This window comes from Ciona intestinalis, chromosome 6 (genome assembly GCF_000224145.3).
Source record: "Ciona intestinalis chromosome 6, KH, whole genome shotgun sequence".
Taxonomy (NCBI): Eukaryota; Metazoa; Chordata; class Ascidiacea; order Phlebobranchia; family Cionidae; genus Ciona; species Ciona intestinalis.
The window spans coordinates 446,440-473,204 of record NC_020171.2 but is presented as its reverse complement, the minus strand read 5'-3'; the positions used below and the strand labels follow the sequence as shown (position 1 = coordinate 473,204).

The following is a 26,765-nucleotide window of genomic DNA, read 5'->3' as shown; positions in this document are numbered from 1 at the left end:
TTCAATTTCGTGTTGTTTTAACGCTGCACCTAACCAAACTGTTTTCACTCGCGAAGAAAACAAAGACGAGCCTTTTTCATGCCCACAACCCGTGACTTTATGTTACCCAAATTTGTTGGTGAAATTTAATACAACATGCATGAAACGTGGCACAGAACTGATCTTATTTAGTAAAAATTATAAATAGCATTTTGTTATTTGTTTTTACCCTTTTTGTATTATTTAAATATCTGGAAACACTATGCGAAAATCATCTGGTAACACTGGCCATGTGCGCGTTGTAAACAAAACGTAAATTTATGCGAAATTAAGATAAGTTTACACGCGTTTTAGTAATATAGCAACTCAAATAGCAATTACAGATGGCTGGCAAAAGGAAGACGCAAACTGCGGGTGACTTACCGGAGAAAAAGAGCAAAAAATCCAAGAAAAACAAGCAGAAAAATGAGGCAAAAGAAAATGAACCTGCAAAAGCTTCAAAACCAGAGGATAATTTTACTTCTATCGAATTTTGTAAAATGCTTCAGGATAAAGTATTGGTAACTAAAGGTAAATACTGTACAATTTTATTATCTTTGTAAAACAGAAATTTATACCATAGCTGCTTCAAAAATTAATTTATAATTATACATAACATGTGATAAAAAATTATAAAACTAATTACCTACGAAAGTTCCAAATGTAGTAATTCGTAAGCGAACATAGGGTGTATGAAACAGAAAACCGATTTTATAATAACTTCCATTAATCTGCCATGCAAGGATAAATAACTTAAATCCATTTATTCTTACAAAGTGCTGTTTTTAAATGATAATAATAAAGGAACACCTGTGTTTTAACCACTGTCGTTGCCCTGTCATGCAAGTCTAAATAACTAACACCCATTTATTCATATATATATATATATGTAAATGTAATAGATTTTATGCTATGTGTTTCAAATCCTTTTTTTTTTCAGGTCTTCAAAAATTTTGCCAAGCTTGCAAGCAGCATAAGGAGTACTCACTAAATCATGACATCATAAAGGCTTATATTTCCGTTTCTCCGGAATGTTATGAAGTTTTCAAAATAATTGAAACAGGAAAAACCTCGCCTATGGTGGTAAATAATGTTATTTTTCTAACTTTGTGGATGTTTTTTTTGAGATGTTATAATATGGGTGTTCAGTTTCATACACCTTGTGCCAGCTTACCAGTTACCATGTATGTAGATTTAAGTTGATTAAATGTAACTTACTTTATCCTCGCGTGGCAGGAAAACGACATTCGTTATAACACAGGTGTTCTGTTTCATACATCTCGTGCCAGCTTACCAGTTACCATGTATTCCAACTTAAGTTGATTGATTTTAACTTACTTTATCCACGCGTGGCAGGAAAACAACAGTCGTTATAACACACGTGTTCTGTTTCAAACACCTTGTGCTCGCTTATGAGTTACCGCATATGTAACTTTGTGGATAGTTGTTTATTCTGTATGGCTAATAGTTTAACTTTATACAATAAATGTCGAACGATAGAATATAACTTGCTTTATCCCGCATGGCCGGAAAACGACAGTCATTATCACACAGGTTTAACACCTCATGCCAACTTACGAGTTACCATGTGTGCTACTTTGTGGGTGATTGTTTTTAGGGGGATTTTTTCATTTTTCATATATGGGTGACAATTTGGCTAACCCATTAGTGACCACTGGGTTAAAGCAATTGTCATTAAGTGTCTTGCCCAATAACACATGCCCACAATGGTAGCAGCGGCGAGCCTTCAGCCCATTACCTCTGGGTCAAAGGCAGGTGCTCTATCTACAGTGGCCTGAAAATTCTACTGTATGTAACTTACACATCATATTCAAATTTTCTAGACTTCCCTTGTGTTTGAAGTGTTCGTAAACGTCCTGCTTCGAACTGCTGGTGATCTTTCACCTACATTTGGATCCGTGGGGACAACTATATGCCGAAGGATACTACAGGTTGTTAATTGTTAAAATATAGACAATTTAACAGCAGAGTAAAATCTAGTTTAGGTGTAGAAAGATAGTTCAACATAATTATCTTAGCACTCTGAATCAAAGGTTGAGATAATGGTCCAATTTTAGCATGAATCCTAACCTGCACCCTTTGTAAGTTAGTTCAGCATGCAGCTTTAGCATCTTATGCCTTATCAGCGGTGCTCTAAGTGTTTTGGTTAATAATCCAATTGAATTCTGTATACCGCTGCAGGTTTTCACCCATATAGATTAGAATAGAAAATTCAGATAGGGTATTGTATTCCATTCAAGGGTGCATGCATTTTTCTAAATACTTCAGGGCCACACAAGGGAACTATATGGAACACTAAGTACAAAGAACCCTCCAAAGTTCCGGGCTCCTGCCCTTCGTGTACTAACTGCTATGGTTATGCAGGTAATTACTGTATTAAACTTAATAATGGCATCAAATTTGTTACAGGTAGGGATGAACATTACAGAATAATTAGGCACTCTAGGATATCCTAGAATACTTAATTTCGAATCTAGAATTCCGAATCTAGAATTTTGAATCTTTTTATATTTAAAGGAAAAAATAATTTTACCCACATAAGTCAGTTTATTGACTCTTACATAGTAGCCTTGTAGGATCATGAGCTGTAAAATGATCAAAAATTGTACTATTGGGTAGTTTTTTGCATCAAGAAACGTATAGCAGGCTATGAAAAGACGTTGCGAAACGTTTACTCTCGAAAGTCCCACAAACACAAAATTTTTTTTTTCAAAATTATTAAGTTTAAAAAATTGTTAATGTAGTTTATAAGAAGACGTGTGATGACATCATTAAACAACATACCGAATCCCGTAATTAAATTCGAATACAAAAGGATTCGAATCTCATAGATTCAAAATTCTGTAATGTGCTTCCCTAGATACAGGGCATTAATATTTGTTCTTACACATATTGTCAGCCATACAGAAAACAATCATCCATAAAGTTACATAAGCGGTAACTTGTAAGTGAGCACAAGGTGTATGAAACAGAACATCCATGTTATATTGACTATCTTTGCATCGCCACGGGAGAATATTTACGGAATATTCATTATTTTACGACTGTCGTTTTGCTTTTAAAGCACCTGTATTGTAACGATTGTCGTTGTCCCACCACATGAAGAATCAAGTTACATTTAGTTCCTACTGTTTGTATTTTACCCAGGGTGCAGAATGTGCTGCTGACGTTGCAAGTAATTTTGACTTGAGTGGGAACATTACTTTGTTGTCAAAGACTAGAAAAGGTAGGAGTTAAAGCTGCTAACTATAATGTGCTAATAATACAATTCAGGCAAACTTCTAAGGGACTGACCACCTAAATTTATAAGGGAGTAGTTTAAGCAATATTTTAAAACTTTTTTTTTGCATTACATTTACAATTTTGCATTAGTCTGAAATTTTGTGAAAAAAAAACTGGTGAATTTAATAAATCTGTTTCTCAGTAGTTTTCTACTTTATTTACATTAAACAAAATGTAGAATGACGTCATATTCGTATAACATAAAAACTTTAAACAACTGAATCTACACGTATGTAGAATATGTCCAAAAATCTTGTATTTTACAGATGATTCAAAGAACAAATTGAAGCCAGAATCAAACATCAGACTTTGCTTTATTCGGTTTGTTCTTTCCTTCTTTATGACTGGAGACCAGAAAACTATAAGACAAGTTTTAGAAGCAAGAGGTGAAATATATAATGTTTTAAATAGGCGCAAAACCTGGGGTGGCAGGGTAGGCAAAACTACCCTGGAATTTTCTGAACTGGACTAATCAGTCAACATTGCAATCAATAAGTTGCATATTTTTTTTATAGGGAATTAGTGTCTAACTATTACTGCCTCGCCTGCATTTTTTTTCTACTATCTTTCTTAAGCTATTTAAGCTTAGCTTACAAGCGAGTATGCTTGTAGCCCAGTGGTTACAAGTTCAAAGCTTGACGCTGCTACCATTGTGGGAATATCATGTGTGCTTGGACAAGACACTTAACGCAAACCTCGATCTTTTGAAATCACAAAACATACAGATGCTAAAAAAATACACCTTGCAGCAACAACATATACTTAGTTTTAATTTTGTTCTAATTTTAAACCAAAAAATAATTTGTTTTTAGGTTTTGTCGATTCTGTATTTAGGGGATTACCCGAAGACAGCGCTTCAGTTATTCAATTATTTTTAACAACGTTGTTGGAAAACGTGGTAAAAAATAAAGCGGTCCCAAAAACCAACAAAGTAAAGCTTCTTGCTTCACATGGAGTACTTACCAGTGTTGCCAAACTGTTCCAGTGGAATGGGATCATGGATGTGAAAGTAGATGTAAGTTTTAAAACGGAAACACTGCAAAAAAATTGTTTTTAACCGTTTTTTTTTTTTTAATTTATTAAATCAAGAGAAAATATTGCTATGAGTTTAAGTAAAGTTTAGAATGTTTGACCTATATAGCTTAGTAAAAGTTATTAAGAAAAACTTAAGCTTTTATTTAAAAAAATTTCTGTAAAAAAATCCACAAAGTTACATGTGTGATAACCGGTAAGTGGGAACGAGGTTGATGAAACAAAAAACACCCCTGTTATAACGACTATTGTTTATTTATTCAAATATTCAGGAAGAAGATAGAAATAGTTTTGTTCGGAACTTGGCTTATGAGTTTCTTTATCAATCATGTTGCCCATTTAAACATGGAATAAACTTTTATGATCGTGAGTATGGAACTTCTGGAAGGTATGTTCTTGTGCGACATGTGTGAAAAAACCACCTAACTTGACAGTGAGCATGAGGTGTATGAATACAACATGTTTGTCTGGTGTATAAGAAGACACCCATGTTATAACTCAACAGTGAGCATGAGGTGTATGAATACACCATGTGTGTCTGTTGTATAAAAAAATACCCATGATAAAACTTGACAGTGAGCATGAGGTTCCTAAACACCCCATATTACCCCCAAAACACTTTTCCAGATCTTCAAATCATGTTCTTCATAAATTTCTCGTTGATTTAAAAGTGACGGGATCAAATGATCAAGCACACACCCTAGTGGTAGAAATTTTACGCTCGTGTCCGGATTTATTGAGCACTTATCTAATGTCAGCTGATCTTTCATTTGATCCACGGCCTACAAAAAAGTAAAAAATATATATTTTTTTTGTGCCAAAAACTTCAATACCTTTTTTTGATAATTTTTTTCTTCAAAATTATTCTATAAATTTAACATAATGATTAGTTTGTAAAATCTGGAGTGACATTGTTAAAATGCAAGTACAATCATAGTTGTAAAACATAGGGAATCTCATTGATAAATGCGATAAATGCAATATACTTTGGCTCTGCTTGTTTGTTTGGACCCTTGTTTTATACAAAAAAATAATCACCCACAAAGTAACATACTTGGTAACGTAAGCTGGCACGAGGTGTGAAACAGAACACCTGTGTTTAATGACTGTCCTTTTCCAGCGACGCGAGGATAAATGTAAGTTACATTTAATCAATTATACATCACATCATACTGTACCTCAGATGGTATGATAACATTGCGTTAGTTGAACGAATTTACGAAGCTCAGCCCAAAGTGCCCCCTCCGGTGACAGACGCAGCGAAATTACGTTCAACGTCGACGCTTCAAAAATTCTCGACCGAAAAATTAGTTGCCATGACTACACAGGGAATATTGCCTGTGTGTTTTAAACGTAGCACATTGAAAAGTGCTATACAGGTAAATGTGGGGTAAGATGGGACACCTTTAGCACTTAATATCCAAATATCCTGATCGTGTTTTAAACAATTAACAACGGTGTATGGAAGCCGTCAGGATACGGTTTTAAAATTCTTCGAATGTTCTTTGTTTACTACTAAATGGGATGGGAAAATAGAGTTAAAAGTTGTCCCATCTTCCCACCCTACTGTACAATAACTTTAATCTTTAAATATTTGTATAGTTAAAATAGATATTGTATTGATGTATGTTAGGGGTCTAAATCTGCAATTTTTTTGGCTATATGAGCTATAAAAACTACATATTTTTAATTGTTTTTATGTAAGAATGCTACTACCATTGTTGGCATATGTGTCTTTAGATAAGACATTTAACTCCAACCCAGTGGTCACTAATGGTTGTCTAAATTGTCAGCCATACATAAAAAAATCCAAAAAAGAATCACCCACAAAGTTACATATGTGGTAACTCCTAAGCGGGCACGAGGTCTATGAAACCAAACACCCATGTTATAACAACTGTCTTTTCCCCACCACGCAAGGATAAAAAACTTAATTCAATAAATAAGTTACATTCATTCATTCAATAACCAGCATACAGAAACAGACGTTCAAAAACACGGATTAAAAATTCTGCTCAGTTCATTGTTAAGACTCCAAAACACCCTTTCTTACATAACTGAAAACTCGAACTGGATCAAATCAGTTTATTCTCAATCTGACCGTGACCAGTTTAAACTGGAATTACTGGAAGCAATTACAAAGGTGACCATTTGACATTTTTGTTGTGTTCTAAAACATTTTTTTAATATTAAAAATGTCATTAACTAAATTTTTTTTTTTTTTTTTTTTTTTAATATTAACATTGTGGTCAACTAAATTTTTTTTAAAAAAGTTTTTTTTATTTTTTTTTTAATTATTAAAAATGTCGTAAACTAAATTTTTAACTTGCCAGTTAGCATGAGGTATATAAAGACCTAGTGTATGGCTTTTTCTACTTATTTTTAGCAAAAAAAAACATTTGTATTGTTAAAATTTGCTGTTCGAAAATGCCCAATTTATGTTATTTATTTCTATGTCAAACTAATTAATATGCTTTCTATGTTAGACTAATTAATGTTGTTTCTATGTCCTAGCAACTTCCAGATATTGGGTCAATTACATCAACATGGCAACAAAGTTTAAAAAATGAAACATTAACAGATGTACAAGGAAAGCTACTTCATGTTTTGTCAATGTATCAACAGGTAACATAATAGTAGGGTGGGGGAAGATGGGACACCTTTTTATTATATTTTCTCGTCCCATTTAGTAGTAAACAAAGAACATTCAAATAATTATAAAAAACCTATCCCCACGACTCCCATAGACCGTTGTTAATTGTTTAAAACATGATCAGGATATTTGGATATTATGTGCTAAAGAGCTTCCCTCACAGTACTATATAGAATAGACTGGGACCAATAAGCCTTCATCCCAGGTCTCAGGTGCTTCACTGAAGACCTCACCCTCATAGAATAGAATGGACTGGGACCAATAAGCCTACATCCCAGGTCTCAGGTGCCTCACTGAAGACCTTACCCTCATAGAATAGACTGGAACCAATAAGCTCACACCCCAGGTCTCAGATGCCTCACTGAAGACCTCACCCTTATAGAATAGAATAGACTGGGACCAATAAGCCTACATCCCAGGTCTCAGTTGTGCCTCACTGAAGACCTCACCCTCATAGAATAGAATAGACTGGGACCAATAAGCCTACATCCCAGGTCTCAGTTGTGCCTCACTGAAGACCTCACCCTTATAGAATAGAATAGACTGGGACCAATAAGTCTACACCCCAGGTCTCAGGTGCCTCACTGAAGACCTCACCCTCATAGAATAGAATATACTCGGACCAATAAGCCTACATCCAAATTTAAACCTGTTTTTCCAACAATTTTTTCCAGAACTTGCCTACTACATTTGAACATTGTTCATTTGACTTCACTCGTTTATTACACGGCGTACACTCTACTGCTGCCAGTGGCGGAAGCCTTAAACACTGCATAGAAATCTTATATTCATCTGTTCAAAAATACAAATGGTTTCGAAAGGTAATTTCAATATTTTTTTTTAATTTTAAACAAAATCTATGGTGACATGAGTAAAATTCAGTTACACCCATGGTTGTCAAACATAGGGAACCTCATTGATTAATGTGGTGAATGCAATATACTTTCGCTCTGCTTGTTTGTATAGACACCTAACAGCAGGGTAAAATCTAGGGTAACATTGTTAAAATACAGTTACACTCATATTTCTCAAACATAGGGAACCTCATTGATTAATGTGGTGAATGCAATATACTTTGGCTCTGCTTGTTTGTATAGACACCTAACAGCAGGGTAAAATCTGTTTTGAACACTGGGGTGCTAAAACAAACTATGCCTTTTTTTTCCTACAATTTAGTTTAATTTTAATTACTCAATGGTCCTAAAACACAAATAAAGTAATTTAGTAATTTTTAATTATATAATTTTCCTGAAACATCCAAAAAATAGTACAAATATATATATGTTTAATATATATAACTAAAAATTGCTACGAAAACTGTTTTCAGGGCGATTTTAAAAAGACTTCATTTTCTCAACTTCTGTCAATCATTTTAAATCAATTGACCAATCAGAAAGCAGAAGATTTAAAACAAGATTTCTCATTGGCTGTTGATTTGGCAATAAAGGTTAAAAAAAATGTTTTTGATTTTTTTTTGAATTTGTTAATTTTTTTGCAATGTAAGTTGTATTTGAATAGTAGTTTTTTAACTGCATAACCTTGAATTGGTTGCACCACTTTTCACATGTGTTTATATTTTATATTTTACAGACACTTGATTTTTTTCCTTTTTAACTGTTTTTATTTTTGCACTTTTTGAAAGTTTAATTTTAAACCAGGTTTCAATTTCAAACGATTTATTTTTGCCCTGCCATGGAGAGGAGTTGTGTACTTGGGTATGGCAAGCGTCACTTGCCACTGACAACAACAATGATAATATGACATTTCTATTAAATTACATTGATGATTCTGCAGCTAATGTAGCAAAACGACCACACAGGTAAAATTTATCCATTTTATGTTGTTATAAAACCAGTATATATTTATAGTTTTTTAATATTATTACTTTTTAAATTTTAAGTTTTAATTAATACCTTTAAATTTCTTTTTTTTTTAAATTTTAATATTTTTTAAAGTAAATTCTTTTTTCTTATTAATACTTTTTAAATTTATTAAGAACCAAACGTTTATAGATGTATAATATAGGTCCTGTTGCAAATTTTTATAGTTCAGTCCATTAGAATAGTATTTTTCAACATATATGTTTGCCAAAGCACATTGGGTATTATAGTACACGCTTTTAGACCAGAAGGTACAGGTTTGAAGCTTGATGTTAGCACCATTGTGGGCGTATGTGTCCTTAGGCAACACACCTAACGGCAATTTCTCTAATAAAGCGGTTAGGCGCTTGTATTGAACCAAAGGATACCAGGTTCAAGGCTCGTTAATACCATTGTGGGCGTATGTGTCATTTTGCAAGACATTTAAAGGCAATTTCTTCAACCCAATGGTCACTAAATAGGTTATAGCACCCTGGGTGTTGGGGTAATAGGCCAAATCTGCCCCAAATTCTAGGTCCTATGGCGTGCCACGCTGTAGGACCTCACCCATGTATAATTTTTTTTTAATTTTTTTTTTTTAGATATGCTGAGCAAATATCTTCTGCTGACTCATGCCGGGATGACTCATCAAAACAAAACAGTGAGTCAGCAAATATTGAAGTTGACGAAACCTTCTGGGATAATATTCCTGATGTTCACATCGATTCAGTCGATGTATGGAGACTTGAACATAGTGTGGGCATGGATATGTGTGAAGATAAATGCATAGTGGTTCAAGCTAGTATCAGTAAGTAAAGTATATATACAAAATATATTTTATAAATATATTTCTATAAACTGGCATAGCGTGCCTGCCTCTAACCGAAAGTTATAAGTTCAAAGCTCATTACTGCTACCTTTGCGGGCGTATGTGTCCTTGGGCAAGACACTTAACAGCAATTGCTGCAACCAAATGGTCACTAAAGGGTTGTCTAAATTGTCAGCCATAAATGAATGTAACTTACTTTATCCTCGCGTGGCCGGAAAACGACAGTTGTTATCACACGGATGTTCATACACCTCGTGCCAGCTTACGAGTTACCATGTATGTTACTTTGTGGGTGATTATTTTTTTTGTACAGCAGATACAACACAAAGCAGAAGTGAAACGGATGTTTCTTTATTTCTTGCTGCTATGATAGAGCATCTTGCTTTTCTGGATGATGCTGTCACTGAGAAGCAATTAAATGTACTAGACAGGTGAGTGAGTTTATTTTAATGGTACATAGGTTTTGTTTTTTGAGGGTGAGGTCTTCAGTGACGTACACCTGAGACCTGGGCTGTAGGCTTATTGGTCCCAGTCTATTCTATAAGGGTGAGGTCTTCAGTGAGGCACACCTGAGACCTGGGATGTAGGCTTATTGGTCCCAGTCTATTCTATTCTATAAGGGTGAGGTCTTCAGTGAGGCACACCTGAGACCTGGGATGTAGGCTTATTGGTCCCAGTCTATTCTATTCTATAAGGGTGAGGTCTTCAGTGAGACACACCTGAGACCTGGGATGTAGGCTTATTGGTCCCAGTCTATTCTATAAGGGTGAGGTCTTCAGTGAGGCACACCTGAAACCTGGGATGTAGGCTTATTGGTCCCAGTCTATTCTATAAGGGTGAGGTCTACAGTGAGGCACACCTGAGACCTGGTATGTAGGCTTATTGGTCCCAGTCTATTCTATAAGGGTGAGGTCTTCAGTGAGGCACACCTGAGACCTGGGATGTAGGCTTATTGGTCCCAGTATATTCTATTTTATAAGGGTGAGGTCTTCAGTGAGGCACACCTGAGACCTGGGATGTAGGCTTATTGGTCCCAGTCTATTCTATAAGGGTGAGGTCTTCAGTGAGGCACACCTGAGACCTGGGATGTAGGCTTATTGGTCCCGGCTTATTCTATTTTATAAGGGTGAGGTCTTTATTTAATAAAACACACTTATTACAGCTATATGTCTTCTGTGTTGGATAATTTGTTGTTGCTTCAAATTTTCACAAACCATCGCGAAAGATCATGTGTGGTAATCCGGAATTTGCTTTTTAAGGTTTGTTACTTTATAATATAATTGGATATTGTTTTGTTTTTTTATTCTTTAATTCCTGTGACCCTAAAATATAACTTCTAGTATGTGTATGAATGTAACTAACTTTATTCTCGTGTGGCCGGAAAACGACAGTTGTTAACACGGTGTTCTGTTTCATACAGCTCGTGCCAGCTTACGAGTTACCACATATGTAACTTACTAGGTGATTTTTTTCTGTATGGCTGACAATTTTGACAACCCATTAGTGACCACCAGGTTTTACTTAAAATTTTTAAAAAATTACTTTTAATTTCTTTTGTTTATAGGTTGATTTAATAAGATTCCCAAACTTGTTAAAATTACATGCTATCCTGCAAGAAGAATCGTCAATTTTGATGCGAAATTTGGACTCAGGAGTTAAAAGTAATCAACAAGAATTAAGAAATTGGTTTGGTCAGGTTATAAAATGTTCAAAAAAATCAAAAATTTCGAAAATCAAATTTCTGTTGGATTGTGAGAATTTTGTTGGGGGTGTAAAAAGTTCATCAAACCAGCTGCAAATTTGCCGAGTCACAATAGGATTCGCGGGAATTCTAGAGTGCTTAGTCGAGCTGTTAAAATCTGGGTCAAAAGAGGTTTGGAAACCCAGTGTTGCCCAACTTTGTGATTTTTTGTTTGATGCACTTTGTCAGTTGGTTGGAAATGATTGCGAAGATGTGAATGGCAACACTGCAAAAATTGTGAATGGAAGCACTGGAGAAAATGTGAATGGCAACACTGGAGAAAATGTAAATGGTATCACTGGAGAAAATGTAAATGGCAACATTGGAGAAAATATAAATGGCAACACTGAAGAGAAAACCACTGGCAACACTTACGAATTATACTTACAAATGGCTGAGAAAATTTTTAAAGTTCTTTTTCCATATTTTCTGCCAAAAGAAAATAATAATTGCCTCTGGTTTGCTTTAAACGAAAGAATTTCTTCTGAAATCTCATTCTGCTGCGAAAAAAGTGTTGCCAAAACGAATTTCCTCGATCCTTACTTCGAAAACCTTGTGGAAACACTGGCGAATCAGCAAAATTATGATGACTCCGAAATTTCTACTCAAAATTTGTTGAAATGTTTTTCTCAATTGAAACCTTATCTAAAAACAAAAGACTTAGCTAAGGTAAAAAAAAAAATTTTGTTTTTATATTTTTTGTCCATACTTTTTATAATATCTTTTTTTATTAAAACTAGATTTTGTCAAAGCATGTTAAAAATTTCAAGAACCAGAAAAATAAAGAAAATTTTCTTGAAGTAATTTGTGGGTAAGTACTTTTGTTGTTGTAGTTCTGTCTGTTTAGCTAATAATGAAAAGTTTAAAATTTCTTTAACATGTTATGTTGAGTAACAACAGTTTAATTATGTCTGAAAATTCTATGTGGTCCTACAGCGTGGCACGCCATGGGACCTGAGTTTTAAGCCAAAGTTGGCCCATTACTCCAACATTGTACATGCACATTCTATTGTATATGGGTGAGGTCCTACAGCGTGGCACGCCATGGGACCTGAGTTTTAAGCCAAAGTTGGCCCATTACTCCAACATTGTACATGCACATTCTATTGTATATGGGTGAGGTCCTACAGCGTGGCACGCCATGGGACCTGAGTTTTAGGCCAGAGTTGTCCTATTACTTTAACACCCAGGGTGCTACAACCCAATAGTGACCACTGGGTTGGAGCAATGTCCATTGATTGTCTTACCCAAGGACACATACACATATCAGTACCGAGCCTTGAACCCGGTATCCTTTGGTTAAGATACAGCCACCTAACCACTAAGCCACAGCTCCAGACCTATATTAATATATAAACATTCAATAACCAAAAATAAATTAACTTTTTTTCATAATTTTTGTCTAGATAATAGTATATCACCTAACACATACCTTAACCTATATTTTAACAAAAAGTTATAAAATTTTTATAATTAATAAAAATAAAATTTATTCGATAATTTTAACCTAGATAATAGCCCATATCATCTCATACACTCCTCAAAATAACCCATATTTTTTTACCTACAGAGCTATGGGTGTTTTACTCACCAAAATAGATTCTGCCCCTAACCCCAAGCCCCCCCTAACCCAGGACACCATATATGGTGTTTACGACGTTATACCCACACTTTACCCCACTAACCCCCTGCCTGGACTTTTGGTTCAATTTTTGGAACATTTTCCATCTTATGCAATATTGGCAGGGAGTGAAATACTCACTTGGTGTTGTGGAGTGTGTGCAGCTCATTCTACTCACCTATTAAAGGTAATTTTGAACTGTTTTTAGTTTTGTTTTATGTATATAATTCCTATTTTTTTTATTTTAAGTTTTTTTGGTTTATTTTTAATGATGAAATTTTATTTGTGTAGATTTTAAATCATATTTTTTGTGCAGTGTGATGATTTTTATATAAATATATATCTTTTCTTTTTATTTTGTACTTTTACCAATTTAATTTACAGATCCTAGTAAAACACAATGCGGAATTAAAAATGTTATTTTTAAAATCATTACTCGACAAAAAATTAGCCATGACTCTGCAAAAAATTGAAGTTTTGGTCTCAGTGCTGCCCAATGTTGATGAAAAGTTAAAGGACAGTGTTTTGAAAAAGGTTAAAAAATTTTGTTGGGAAACACTGGTCCATGAAGTAATGGAAACAAGTGAAATTGAAGAATATAAAGGTTAGTGTGATGTCATAATACCTAGTTTTGTGATGTCACAATGGCTTATTTTGTGTAGTATGAATTAAGTTATATAATGTCTAAATGACAAATAGTATCCTTTAATTTCATATAATTTCGCGCTTAAAAAAGTTCAGAAAACTGGTTTAGACGCCTGCCTCTAACCCAGTGGTTCGGGTTCAAGGCTCGTCTCTGCTACCATTGTGAGCGTATGTGTCCTTGGGCACGACGCCTGAAAAAATAATTATATATTTTCAAAGTTACAAACATGGTAACTTGTAAGCGGTCACGAGGTGTATGAAACAGAACACCTGTGTTAAAACAACTGTCATTACCCCGTCACGTGAAGGTAAATTAGTTGCATTGGTTCATAATATAGTTATCTTTTTATTAAAGTTACTTTTTACACTTTATTATTAAATTTACAGTTAAAATGATCATTCAACTGCTAGAGTGTGGAAACTTGAGTGAAAAAGAGCTTGAACTTTTTAACGAAAAAATTGCAAAATTTATTCAAATTAAAAACTTCGAAAACAGGTTTGTTTAGATCTAGATGTTTTATTATATACTAAATTACTAAATGCTTCTGAAGGGTAAAATAAGTGTTAAAATAAATAGGCGCCAAACCTGGGGTGGCAGGGGAGGCAGGCCAACCCTGGATTTTCTGTACCTAAAACATCATTTACATTTTACAAATATATATTTTAACATTTAGAAAGGTGGGGGAAGATGGGACACCTTTAGCACGTAATATCTAAATATCCTGATCGTGTTTTAAACAATTAACAACAGTCTATGGGAGTCGTGAAGATACAGTTTTATAGTTCTTTAATTGTTCTTTGTTTACTACCAAATGAGATGAGAAAATAGAATAAAAAGGTGTCCCGTCTTTCTATAACTTTACATTTACTGTTTCAGATGGCAAACTATTAAAACATACCTACAAGCTTGTTCCAAACTTAAAGATGAAAAAGAAACAACAGAACAAAGGTAATTATGGGTATGGTACTGTGGGGTAAGATGGACATCATTAGCACATAATATCCCATACTTTCTGATCGTGTTTTTGACCAGTATTATTTTAAAATATTTTTTATTTAAAAAAATTAAATATGTTTTAGTGTCCTTGGGCAAGACACTTAACAGAAACTGCTCCAACCCAGTGGTCACTAATAGGTTGTAGCACCCTGGGTGTTGGGGTAATAGGTCAACTTTGGTCTATATCTCAGGCCCCATGGCGTGCCACTCTGTAGGACCTCACAGACATAAAATAAAAATCAAATACTAACATTTTTTTTTACAGAAAACAGATTTCTGGCATGCTTACAAAATTTGCTGTGCAGTGTTTAAAGAGCAGTGATTCAAAATCAGAAATTGTTTCTTCTCTTATCAATACATTGAGTGATGCTTGTTTGCAAAATGAGCAACACTGTTTGGAAATTTCAAATGAAAATTGGAGCTCACTTGTTAAGGCTTGCCTGAAGTTAGTATGCTTGTATTAGTAAGAATAAGCATTTTTAGGTCAAATTGTTAGTTTTGGGGCTTTTATGTGTTATTTCAATTTGTTTTTAGTATTTTTGATGGACAGTTTTACAAAGTGTCAAAAAAATAATAACCCTAAGTTGGTTGCACAACTTTTCAAAGGTGTTTATATAAGTTAAGTTGTATTTGACCGACACTTCAGTATTTTTGACAGCTAGTTTTACAAAGTGTCAAAAAACAATAACCTTGAATTGGTTGCACCATTTTTAGAAACAGTATTTTAGCAGCAGAATATATATATATAATATAAATAAAAAATAACAATGTTTTGTAAACTTTTCTAGGTACCATTTCAGTGATCCAAATATTTTGGAATTTTTGGCAAAATGTTTGCCATGCATTTCAACTTTTGATATAAATGCTGAGTCAGTGTTTCAAATGTTGACGAGTCATTCTTTGTTTCTTGACACATTGTTACGTGACGATGAAAAGGTTTTTGGTTGTTTTTTTAATAAGATTAATCTAAATATCAATTTTAGTATGGATTTAAACCCAGGATCTCTGGTTCTCTAACCCTGGCCTGGATTTGAACCCAGGATCCCTGGTTCTCCAACCCTAGCCTGGATTTTACAGAAAATTTACCACATAAATTAATAAGGTTCCCTTTGTTTGACAACTATGAGTGTAACTTTATTTTAACAATGTCACCCCAGATTTTACCCTGCTGTTAGCTGTCTATACAAACAAGCAGAGCCAAAGTATATTTCATTCACCACATTAATCAATGAGGTTCCCTATGTTTGACAACTATGAGTGTAACTGCATTTTACCAATGTTACCCCAGATTTATTGCATAAAAAGCGTAACACTAACAAGTATTTTACAAAACAGGATATTAAATTAAAACTGGTTCAACTGTTACACAAACTTGTTGAAAACTGCAACAAAACGATTCTAAAAGAGCAAGACTACTCCTATCTTTTCCCAGCATATAAGGGGACATTGTCTTTAACTGACCAGCATTTATTACAGGTATGGCTTGACAGTGTCAAATAAAAGGTATAACTTCATGTCACTTTTTAAATTTACTCCAAACAAATTTTTTTTATTCGAAAAAAAAGTTTAAAATTTTTTTTTTTTAAAATCTATTTTTTTTTTAATTGACATAAAAAATTTTTTTTGCAGATAATGTTTCTGTATGAAGCAAAGGGTATTTCTATGGCGTCACACAAACCTTTTCTGTTTGGAAACACTGCATTGGAGTCGTATCAAGCACAGAAAAATGTTTCGGAAACACTGTACAAAAAACCTACACCTAACAGAATATTAGGTAATTTTTACTTTTTTTTACCCGTGACATAACAATCTACTATTTAGGGCATTTTGCGAACCAATAGGGGCAGTACAGCAGTTTCAGAGGGCCCCTAGTGTACAGCAATGATTGTGGTCTTTATTTGGTGAATGTTTTCAACATTATACCTGTATTTTATGCTATACTAAAAAAATAATTGTTTTTTGCGTCTTTTCTATAGCATTTTTTGATTTTTATAGGACTACCGAATTCACTTATTACTTTATCTTACATTACAGCTTGCATTGATTCTGAAGTAATGAACAAAACTCTGGAAGAATTTCCAATTCGTAGACGAATTATAACTCACAAATCAGGTAAGAATACATTGAACCATTTTTATATTGTAAACCAGAACTAGAAGTCTATATTTTAACCCAAAATCCCTGGTTTTCCAACCTTAGCCTGGATTTTCAACCCTGACCTGAATTTAAACCCAGGATCCCTGGTTTTCCAACCCTAGCCTGGATTTGAACCCAGGATCCCTGGTTTTCCAACCCTGGCCTGGATTTGAACCTAGGATCCCTGGTTTTCCAACCCTGGCCTGAATTTAAACCCAGGATCCCTGGTTTTCCAACCCTGGTCTGGATTTGAACCCAGGATCCCTGGTTTTCCAACCCTGGCCTGAATTTAAACCCAGGATCCCTGGTTTTCCAACCCTGGCCTGGATTTGAACCCAGGATCCATGGTTTTCCAACCCTGGCCAGGATTTGAACCCAGGATCCCAGGTTTTCAAACTCTAGCCTGGATTTGAACTTAGGATCCATGGTTTTCCAACTCTGGCCTGGAAAAAAATTCATCACAAATATAAAATATAATCATTTTCCAGATTCCTACCCAGTCTTTCATACGCCATCATCTGACGTGTATGACCCCTGCTTTTTTCTTCTCGTGCTTCGGAATTTTTTATCTCCGGAAAATCTTGTCGACTGTCGTGCTTTTCTCCAGCAGGGGGCGTTAGGGTATTTGTATCTTTGTTTATCGAGTCATTGTGACGTCACAAGGAATGTAGCAGCGGGATGCATTGTCCGTTATTACCAACATGCTGAAGGTAAACTTCATGTAAAACAAGATATGAATGTAACATTTTTAAATGATTGTATTATTGCCATATCCCAAGACCAGTGGCGCAGAAAAAAAGGGGGGGCGGTTTCAATCAAAAAATTTTTTCTTCAATTTTTTTTTTTGGTAAAAAAAGGGAGGGTCACGACCCCCGAAACCCCCCTGGCTGCGCCACTGCCCAAGACCCATGGTGTGCCACGTTGCGGAACCTCACCCACATAGAATAGAACTTATTTATCCTCGCAGGGCAAGGACAGTTATTATAACATGGTTTTCTGTTCAAAACACCCTGTGCCCGCTTATGTGTAACCACATATGTAACTTTGTGGGTGATTATTTTTTGTTGGAATTTTTTAACAAGTTGACAACATATAAAAGACCACTGGGTTGGAACAATTGCCGTTAAGTGTTCAGTGCACCAAAGAAGTAAAAAAAGAACAAAGAAGTACATAACTATTAGCTTCGTCAATTTCTTGTTCACAGAATCATTTATAACTAGCGAAATATGTATATCTCTAGTTTTCCCCCTTATAAAATGATAAACATTTTTTTTATTTACAGGCCAGAGATTTTCGGAAAAAAATCTTACATTGTATTTGATTGAACGAGTGCAAAATGCAATGAAAATAAAAGATGGAAAAATATCGAAAATCTCAACAATAATGGGAGTTTACCTTGGAAGAATTACTAAGCTTATGTTTCAAGTAAGAAGTTTGAAGTATATAGTAGGGCGGGGTAAGATGGGACACCTTTAGCACATAATATCCAAATATCCTGATCGTGTTTTAAACAATTAACAACGGTCTATGGGAGTCGTGAGGATATGGTTTTATAATTCTTTGAATGTTCTTTGTTTTCTACCCCAGGTGCTCGACTTGGACCTTACCTATATAAAATACAAAATAAAATTAAACCTTTACTTTTTCCAGCCATCTGAGCACATATATTCATGCATTCATCGGTATCTGCTGGTTAAGCCAGAATTGGACTTAACTGCTATTCCAGATTTCTATTCGTTATTCTGTAGCTCAGAACTTGAGTATAAGATTGAACGGGCATGGATTTTGGATCTAATTATTGCCGGTGAGTGGAAGGTTATGGGTTCAAGGCTCGTCGCTGCTACCATTATAGGTGTATGTGTCTTTTAGCATGAGGTGTATGAGTACATTATGTGTGTCTGGTGTAAGAAGACACCTATGTTATAACTAGACAGTGAGCATGAGGTGTATGAATATACCATGTGTGTCTGGTGTATAAGAAAACACCCATGCTATAACTTGACAGTGAGCATAAAGTGTATGAATACATTATATGTGCCTTGTGTATAAGAAGATATTAACTTTATAACTTAACAGTGAGCATGAGGTGTATAAATAAAAAATACACCATGTGCGTCTGGTGTATAAAAAGACACCCATGTTATAACTCGACAGTGAGCATGAGGTGTATAAATACATCATGTGTGTATGGTGTGTAAGAAAGCACCCGTGTTACATTTTGACAGCGAGCATAAGGTCTATAAATAAACTACCCACAGGTATGCGAGACATGGGAGACTTCCACACATTAGAACGTCGTCAACTGCTCCGAATTCTACAAACTTTTTACTCCTCACCAACTAGTGATAATTATACCAGGAGACAAGTCATGCAAGTATGTACAAATGTTTTCAAATTATGTAATATTAATACATACAGATAGTAGGGTGGGGGAAGATGGGACACTTTTAGCACAGATTATCCTAATATTGTGATGGTGTTTTAAACATTAACAACGGTCTATGGGAGGCTTAAGGATTTAGTTTTATGATTCTTTGAATGTGCTTTGTTTACTACCAAATGGGACGAGTAAAGAGAATAAAAGGTCCCATCTTCCCCCCACCCTACTATATTATTAATCAGTAAGGTGTTAAGTTGCTCCAACCCAGTGGTCACTAATGGGTTGTCTAAATTGTCAGCTATACATAAAAACAAAAAAATCCAAAAAATAATTACCAAAAAAGTTACATACATGGTAACTCGTAAACTGGCACAAGGTGTATGAAACAGAACACCCGTGTTATAAAAACTAAAATAAATTACAAATTGTATAAATTTATGAAACAGAACACCCGTGTTATAATTATAAAGACTAAAAATTGCATTTTTTCATAGGTTATTAAAAAATGTTGCAAAATTCGTGCGGCTGTATTGGAACTTGTTAATAATCAAGGTCTGTTGCCATGGTTACTCGGAATTGCGTTGGAACAGCGCAGTTTTTCGTCACTAGACGGCGGTCTTGATGCATCAAAGCGTCAAAATGCAACGTCACAAATTGCTGACGTCATCATGACAATGTGGGAAACCTTGTCGCCCTGTGATGAGTCAGCAAATAATTATGATTCGGGGGTTCAAAAAGATTTGATGAGTCATGTTTCAGTTAGAGTGACGCGGCAAGTTTTAACGATCTGTTTTGATCTTCTGGTGAACTTATACCAGTTGTCAGGGGCAACGGAATCAAATTTTCGTCAAATTGAGCTCAACTCTGACACCCAGTGTTCAATTGAGAAAATTTTAACGACGCAAATTCGATGTTTTGAATATCTTAAAAATTCTCGAAATTCAACCAATCAGAGTGAAGGAAATTTAAATTCAAATATAATGGACCAATCAGAATCTGCCATTCCGAAACTTATCCGAAGCATGGTTACAGATCAGCGAGCACAATTATTACATCATATAGGGCAATTATTACATCATAATAAATCAAAATTTTCAATCAAAGCTGCGGAATTGATATTTAACTGGACAACAAATCAAACGTAAGTAAAAAATTTTTTTTTACGGTTGCTAAAAGTTTTAAATATTTTTTTTGGAGATTTTTATATTAATTTCAACAGCATAGAATTCTTTGGGGCCTGAGATTTAGGCCAAAGTTGGCCCATTACCCCAACACTCAGGGTGCTACAACCCATTAGTGACTACTGGGTTTGAGCAATGTCTGTTAACTGTCTTTGTTTTAATTTTAAAATAAAAACTAAGTATTTAAAAATCCTTCACTAGTTATAATATGTCTAATTTCTCATTTGTTTAAATTCATTTGTATTTTAGATATTTTGTGACAGAATCAGACGTTCATGTTATAACATGGTCATTTAAAACAATGTTTATGAAAATATCAACCGTCGAAAATTCCGTAAAGCAACTTTCTGCTGCTATAAAGTGGTTAAAACAGTGGCTTAGCCATTCAAAAAGTAAGTTTAATTTTTTTCTATTTTTTTTTAATTAATTAACTTGCAATTTAGCTACAGACGCAAAATTTTCTGATTCTATGAGGAGTCTATTACTGCTTGGTTATGACATAGCTTTTTCAATGGTGCCAAAATTTAATACTGAAGGTATTTATATTTCTTATTTTTATTTTTTTAACTTTAAAAGAATTAAACATAAATGGCTTGTTTGTCTGCTAGGTGTAACGACCACGCTTATTTTCTTCCAATTAAATGTAAATATGTTTTTAACTGTAAGCGTGTTTCAACGACTGTTGTTTTGTCGCTATATCCTGTCTTTTTGTTTTAAATATTTCTAAATCTTCGCTACCGTAATCCAAGAGACAAATTAAAGTTGTTATAAATTATTACATTTTTTAAAAAAATATTCACCCACAAAGTAACATACATGGTAGCTCACGAGGTGTATGAAACAGAACACCTGTGTTTAACGACTGTCGTTTTCCGGCCACGCGAGGAAAAAGTAAGTTACATTCATTCATTCATAATCTTAAATTTTTAGACTTGCTTAAGGAACTGACAAAGTGCGCATATATTTTGCTGGATTTGAAATCAGAACAAGATCCAAACCTAACTCAAGGTAAGTTTTGCAAAAAAAATTCCAAAAATTAAAAAAAATATTTACGTTCTTTTTAATTTCCCGCTAGAAAATTCAAGCAATATGATTGGTCACCACAGCGCTAGGAAACAATTGTTCATAAAAAGTTCTGAGGTGTGCGAATAAAAAATAAACCAAGGCCGTTTTATTTGCTTTATTATACAGCGGCGTAAAGGATTAAAAACACAAGCAAAAACAGAAGTTTTTTTGTAACAAACTACCAAAAAAGGTTTTTAACAAGCGAGAAACAGTTTTTTTAACAAGCAACGAAAAGTTTCTTTTTTGACAAACAACTAAATCAGTTCTTTTTTTAAGAAGCATGAGAAAAATTCATTAAGCAACGAAAAAGGTTCTTTTTTAACAAACAACGAAAATAGTTTTGTTGTTATACAAGCGAAAAACAGTTTTTTAACAAGCAACAAAAGAAGTTTTTTTTAAGAAACAACTAAAAATGTTTTTTCTTAACAAGCAGCAAAAAGTTTTTTTTAACAAGCATTAACAATTTTCAGCATATAATGTACCCTACTATACGGTATAAATACTGTACGGTAGATATCTCTTAAAATCCCTTTTTTTCGAGACCGGACTCCCCCTTTTCTCTCTTTTCTCTTCACTGGAAAATCTTTCTCTCGCAAATAAACGAACATAGTTTTCGGTACCCGTCGCATCTTCCGTCTTCCCAAACGCCTGCTCTTATCATACCACAGTTATCGAGCCTGGAACCGAGGCCCGGTTCCCCTACCCTCCAGTTGGACCAATAATTCGTGGCCGCAGTACCGTCAAGCCACTGCCAACGGCCTTCGACGTCGTGATCGGTAAGTCCAATCCACACACAATGATGACGTGCAGGCCCGACAAGATTACGCCAAAGGTATCTGAAATTACAAAAAGGAACAATTTGCTTCTTAAAGGTCTTGTATGTGGAATACGGCCGGCGTTTATTGCTTTACTTTACACTACATATATAGTAGGGTGGGGGAAGATGGGACACCTTTAGCACACAATATCCAGAAACCTTTAGCACACAATATCCTGTCTATGAGAGTCATGAGGACATAGTTTCACATTTCTTTTAATATTCTTTGTTTACTACTAAATGGGACGAGAAAATAAAGTTAAAAGTGTCCCATCTTCCCCATCCTACTGCATATAGTAAGATGGGGCACTTTTACACTTAATATCCAAATATCCGGAGCGTGTTTTAAACAGGTAACAACAGCAAGCGAAATGCATTCACAAAGAAACATTCGCCGTTAGCCTAGTTGTAAGACCTCGCCCACACAGTATTAAAATTGCGTATGGAATGAACTCTTATTGAAAATGCATTCACCTGTAAGTGTATTCATCTCTCATTCCAATAAAAGCGAGGTCGCTTTGTCGGTTCGTGCAATATCTTCGGGATAAAACGTACGAGTTGCGACTGAATGCGTTCTTCGATAAATAGTATTGATAACCATTTGGCGCGTTGAACCAACCGTCATTCGAAAATCCTAGAAAAGTAAAGTTCGGTTAACGAAACATAGAGAAGTAGTTTATTATTTATATTTATAGTAGGGTGGGAGAAGATAGACGCGTTTTTTTTACCCCGTTAGGTAGTAAATAAAGAATATTTACAGAGTTATATACCCGTGGCCACGCGACTGTGAAAGAGTGTTGGTAATTGTTAAAATACGGTTAGAAAATATGGAATAGATACTTAACAGCAATTGCTCAAACCCAATGGTCACAAATGAGTTGTCCAAATCGTCATATCATATGGGCCAATTCGCTGGCCTAAATTCTATAACCCATGGCATGCCACACTGCAGGACCTCACTCAGATACAATAATTGCCGCAAAAAAACTACGTTGGTACAAGTTAGATCAAATCGTTGTAGAAAAAAAGTAAGTTAGTTATAAATTACCTGCTAACTCATTTCTAGTTCGTAGCAGCGACTTTCGTATAACTTCAATTAAAACCTTATTTTTATCGCTTTTTTCTTGCAAGGCGGTCAAGGCAGTAGATGACACACTTTCATTTCCAGCTGTAGTTTGTTGTACCGTCCCGGGATTTTGTTCTAAAGCTTCAATTCGCGTTAAAGCGCCTTGAACCGATGTAGTTAGCCTGTGGACTTTGTTTTCGACTTTATCTGTTTTGTTTCTTGCTTTTCCAATGCGGCGACCATATGTGATGAGGGTTCTGTTTAATTTATCACCGAGGCGTTCTACTGTTCGGTTCAGAGTGGCTAAGGACCTAAGGCTCTCAGAAGACGCTGAACCCTGAAAGAGAAAACACCACACAAGGTAAAATACTTTAATACAGTAGATGGGGAAGATAGGACACCTTTAGCACATGATATCCAAATAACCACAACAATTAACAACGGTCTATGGGGGTCGTGAGGATACAGTTTCGTAATTATTTGAATGTTCCCTTTTTACTACCAAATAGGACGCGAAAACAGAGTAAAAAGGTGTCCTATTTTCACAAAAAACGTTCAAAATATTATAAAACCGGATCCTACCATAGGGCGTTGTTAATTGTTTAAAACACGTTCAAGGTATTTGAATATTATGTGCCAAAGGTGTCTCGTCTCCCGCCACCCTTTTTGATAACACGTTCACCGGCCATGAGCTGTATATGAACAAGAACGGCTATATCATTACAACTGTATAGTTCCCGCCACGTGACGATAAATAGGTCGTTCATGCACTCATTTACAGTTAAACACCTCAAACTTACTGGTTGATTTAACATGTTGCTCAGACTTAGCGTATTCTGCTGTATCTGGTCTTGTGCGGCTTGCATATTCATTCCAATCTCGTTTACAAAATACAACATGGAACTTATTTCATCGATCCAGTCTTCCACTTGCTGGCGCACTGATTGGACAGAACAACTCAGGTGACCAATATCACGCTCCGCTTGCGTTACGTCATCCCCAAATTCATGACGGCACTCAGGACCAGTTTCAGGCTCCATTGTCGGCGCTCCTGTTTAAAAAAGGTAAATTATAAATTGTGCGTATATATAGATATAATAGGATGTGGGAAAGACGGGACACCTTTTCTTTTTTTTCTTGTCCTATTTGATAGTAAACTAAGAACATTCAAAGATTTATTAAACCGTTTCATTGCGACTCCCATAGTCTGCTGTTAATTTTTTAAAACACGATAAGGATTTTTGGATATTATGTGCTGAAGGTGTCCCATCTTCCCCACCCTACTATATATGTATATTATGGTCCTCAGTGCATAGTGCGTGGTTTGCATTTGTTAACATAGTTACATACATTTTATTTTGTTAGTTACAGTAATATATAGTCCCGTGGGGTAAGATGGGACACCTTTAGCACATAATATCCAAACATCCTGATAGCGTTTTAAACAATTAATAACGGTCTATGGGAGCCGCGAAAAAATAATTCTTAGAATTTTCTTTGTTTACTGCCAAATGGAACGAGAAAATAGAATGAATAGGCGTCCCATCTTCCCCCACCCTACTATATATACAGCCAATGGTCATATGCGATACGAGTCTTTAAAAGCAAATAAGTAATACTATGCATATACATTCATACACACCCCTTTTCTGTAGTCGCCTTGAAACTGTTTCTTCAGGAATAGTAATGACTGCTGCTCTCTGCGTTTAAATAGTGGTTAGCCTGTCTGCTTCTAACCAAGACGTTATGGGTTTAAAAAGGCTTGTCGCTGCTACCATTGTGGGCGTATGCGCTTTTTGCCAGTCCCAATGGTTGTTTATGGATTGTCTAAATTGTCAGCCATATAATAAGAAAATGAAAATAAGCCCCAAAATAATCACCCACAAAGTAACATACGCGGTAAGTCGTAAGCTGGTGCGAGGTGTATGAAACACCCATGTTATACCGACTATCGTTGCCCAGTTACGATAAAAATCAGTCACATTTTTTCATTTGGCAATTGTTTTAACCCAGTGGTTACTTAGACTATAAGTTGTCAAAATCGTCATTCAATGAAAACATTCCTTTAAAATAATCACCCACAAATAACATACGTGGTAAACCGTAAGTTTAAAGAGGCGAACCAGAACATCATGTTATAACGACTATCGTTGACCCGCTACGAAAGGATAAACCAAATTACATTCGCTAACAGATACCGAAAAAATAATAAATACACAACTTAGTAATACCTCATGTGTAAGCGCTATAAATAATGCTATTGATGAAAGAGTGACCGACGCTGCGACTGAAATTAAAACCAATCCAACTAAAAATCGTTTCTCCATGCTGCTATACTGTATCTTGCTGCTATAAACTGTATCTTATTGCCTAAGTTACGTTGGCATCTTGAAACAACTATGCGTTAACCATTAACGAATAAGACTTCTGGTTTCCCGTTGGGATTTGATGCGGTGTTGCATTTCGCTGACGAGTTGTACTTCTGTTTACCACTGCGGGCCAATGTCGAGTATTTGAGTTATATATTTGACCAATTTATAATGATTTGAAATAACCGTTGTAAATAGATTAATCAGTTGTTCTACCTAATACATTGGGGCGCTATATGGGGTATCTACATGAATTCGCAATAAATAAATAAATTCATGAACGAATGGACTCGTATGGTTTTATGAATGAATAGATATATGAATGAATTTTTAAACTGTTTTTTTTATAAGAATTGCTAGATGGTGTCCTTTAATATATATAGCTTATACGGTGCAAGAAGATTTTATTACTGTAGCTACCTCGAAAATAGTCGGGCAAATGCGAGTTTTCTGCTGTATTTTAATAAAACATTGCTGTAACGAAGTATTTTTGACCCATAAACTTGTAAGCTACCACAAACATCAAACAGTGTCTTAGTTCTTCGTTTATTTACAACTGGCTGTGGCTTTCCAGTACAAGCGAATTGTTCAAATTTCCCATCCGTCAGAAGGGGCTAAAGAGCGCAGTATCGATTATAGCTTGCGGTCACCTAAGGTTCGTATCCTACGTAGTTTGTTATTATGCGATGGCAGTCTGCTGTATTAAGTTACGGAACGTGCCCGCCGATCCGCGTTCCTATCTATACGCTATCGCCAATTATCAGCTCAGACCGTCGTTTCAGTAAGAAGTAGGGATTTTGGTATTTATAAAACGGGCAGTTAAAATCTCGGAGCTCATTTGCAAAATACAGTTGCGTATAGAGTTACGCAGTTTTTGTATAAGTTACAAATTCAATCTAGTAGCCTTTATAATATTTGTAGGTATTAATATGTAGTTTGAATTTATTTTTTGTTAGGTTAATATTATAATTAAACATTTTTTACGCCGTTTATTGATTAATATTTTCNCGTGAAAATTANGGTGTATATATATTAAAATGACATTCGTTATTG

The 26,765-nt window shown here is 35.1% G+C and overlaps 2 protein-coding genes across 3 annotated transcripts; one reads left to right on the top strand and one right to left on the bottom strand.

The window, feature by feature from the left end:
• Window positions 1–304: 304 nt before the first annotated feature.
• LOC100181585 (nucleolar pre-ribosomal-associated protein 1) lies at window positions 305–21,617 on the top strand. 2 transcript variants are annotated; one of them, XM_018812295.2, is made up of 38 exons: window positions 305–549; window positions 959–1,101; window positions 1,863–1,970; window positions 2,308–2,403; window positions 3,187–3,265; window positions 3,588–3,707; window positions 4,134–4,336; window positions 4,626–4,741; window positions 4,981–5,145; window positions 5,537–5,732; window positions 6,326–6,496; window positions 6,868–6,978; window positions 7,681–7,827; window positions 8,334–8,453; window positions 8,665–8,825; window positions 9,468–9,673; window positions 10,011–10,125; window positions 10,857–10,953; window positions 11,259–12,104; window positions 12,176–12,246; window positions 13,006–13,243; window positions 13,441–13,660; window positions 14,089–14,197; window positions 14,579–14,650; window positions 14,964–15,143; window positions 15,487–15,634; window positions 16,034–16,174; window positions 16,328–16,472; window positions 16,733–16,810; window positions 17,323–17,544; window positions 18,117–18,259; window positions 18,485–18,638; window positions 19,093–19,208; window positions 19,709–20,355; window positions 20,645–20,787; window positions 20,839–20,931; window positions 21,326–21,403; window positions 21,471–21,617. In XM_018812295.2, exons 1-38 carry the CDS (start codon window positions 363–365, stop codon window positions 21,545–21,547), a joined length of 6,462 nt encoding a protein of 2,153 aa, XP_018667840.1. In that variant the 5' UTR covers window positions 305–362; the 3' UTR covers window positions 21,548–21,617. The 2 variants fall into 2 exon arrangements, with proteins under 2 accessions (XP_018667840.1, XP_009858818.1); XM_009860516.3 differs by having other exon boundaries at window positions 10,008–10,125.
• LOC100179262 (C-type lectin domain family 4 member K-like) lies at window positions 21,561–25,775 on the bottom strand. The gene is made up of 6 exons (XM_002132108.5): window positions 25,575–25,775; window positions 24,986–25,043; window positions 24,144–24,394; window positions 23,326–23,680; window positions 22,752–22,911; window positions 21,561–22,296 (listed from the first exon to the last, which is right to left on the bottom strand). The coding sequence occupies exons 1-6, from the start codon at window positions 25,668–25,670 to the stop codon at window positions 22,032–22,034; spliced, it is 1,185 nt and encodes a 394-aa protein (XP_002132144.1). The 5' UTR covers window positions 25,671–25,775; the 3' UTR covers window positions 21,561–22,031.
• Between the last annotated feature and the right edge of the window lie 990 nt (window positions 25,776–26,765).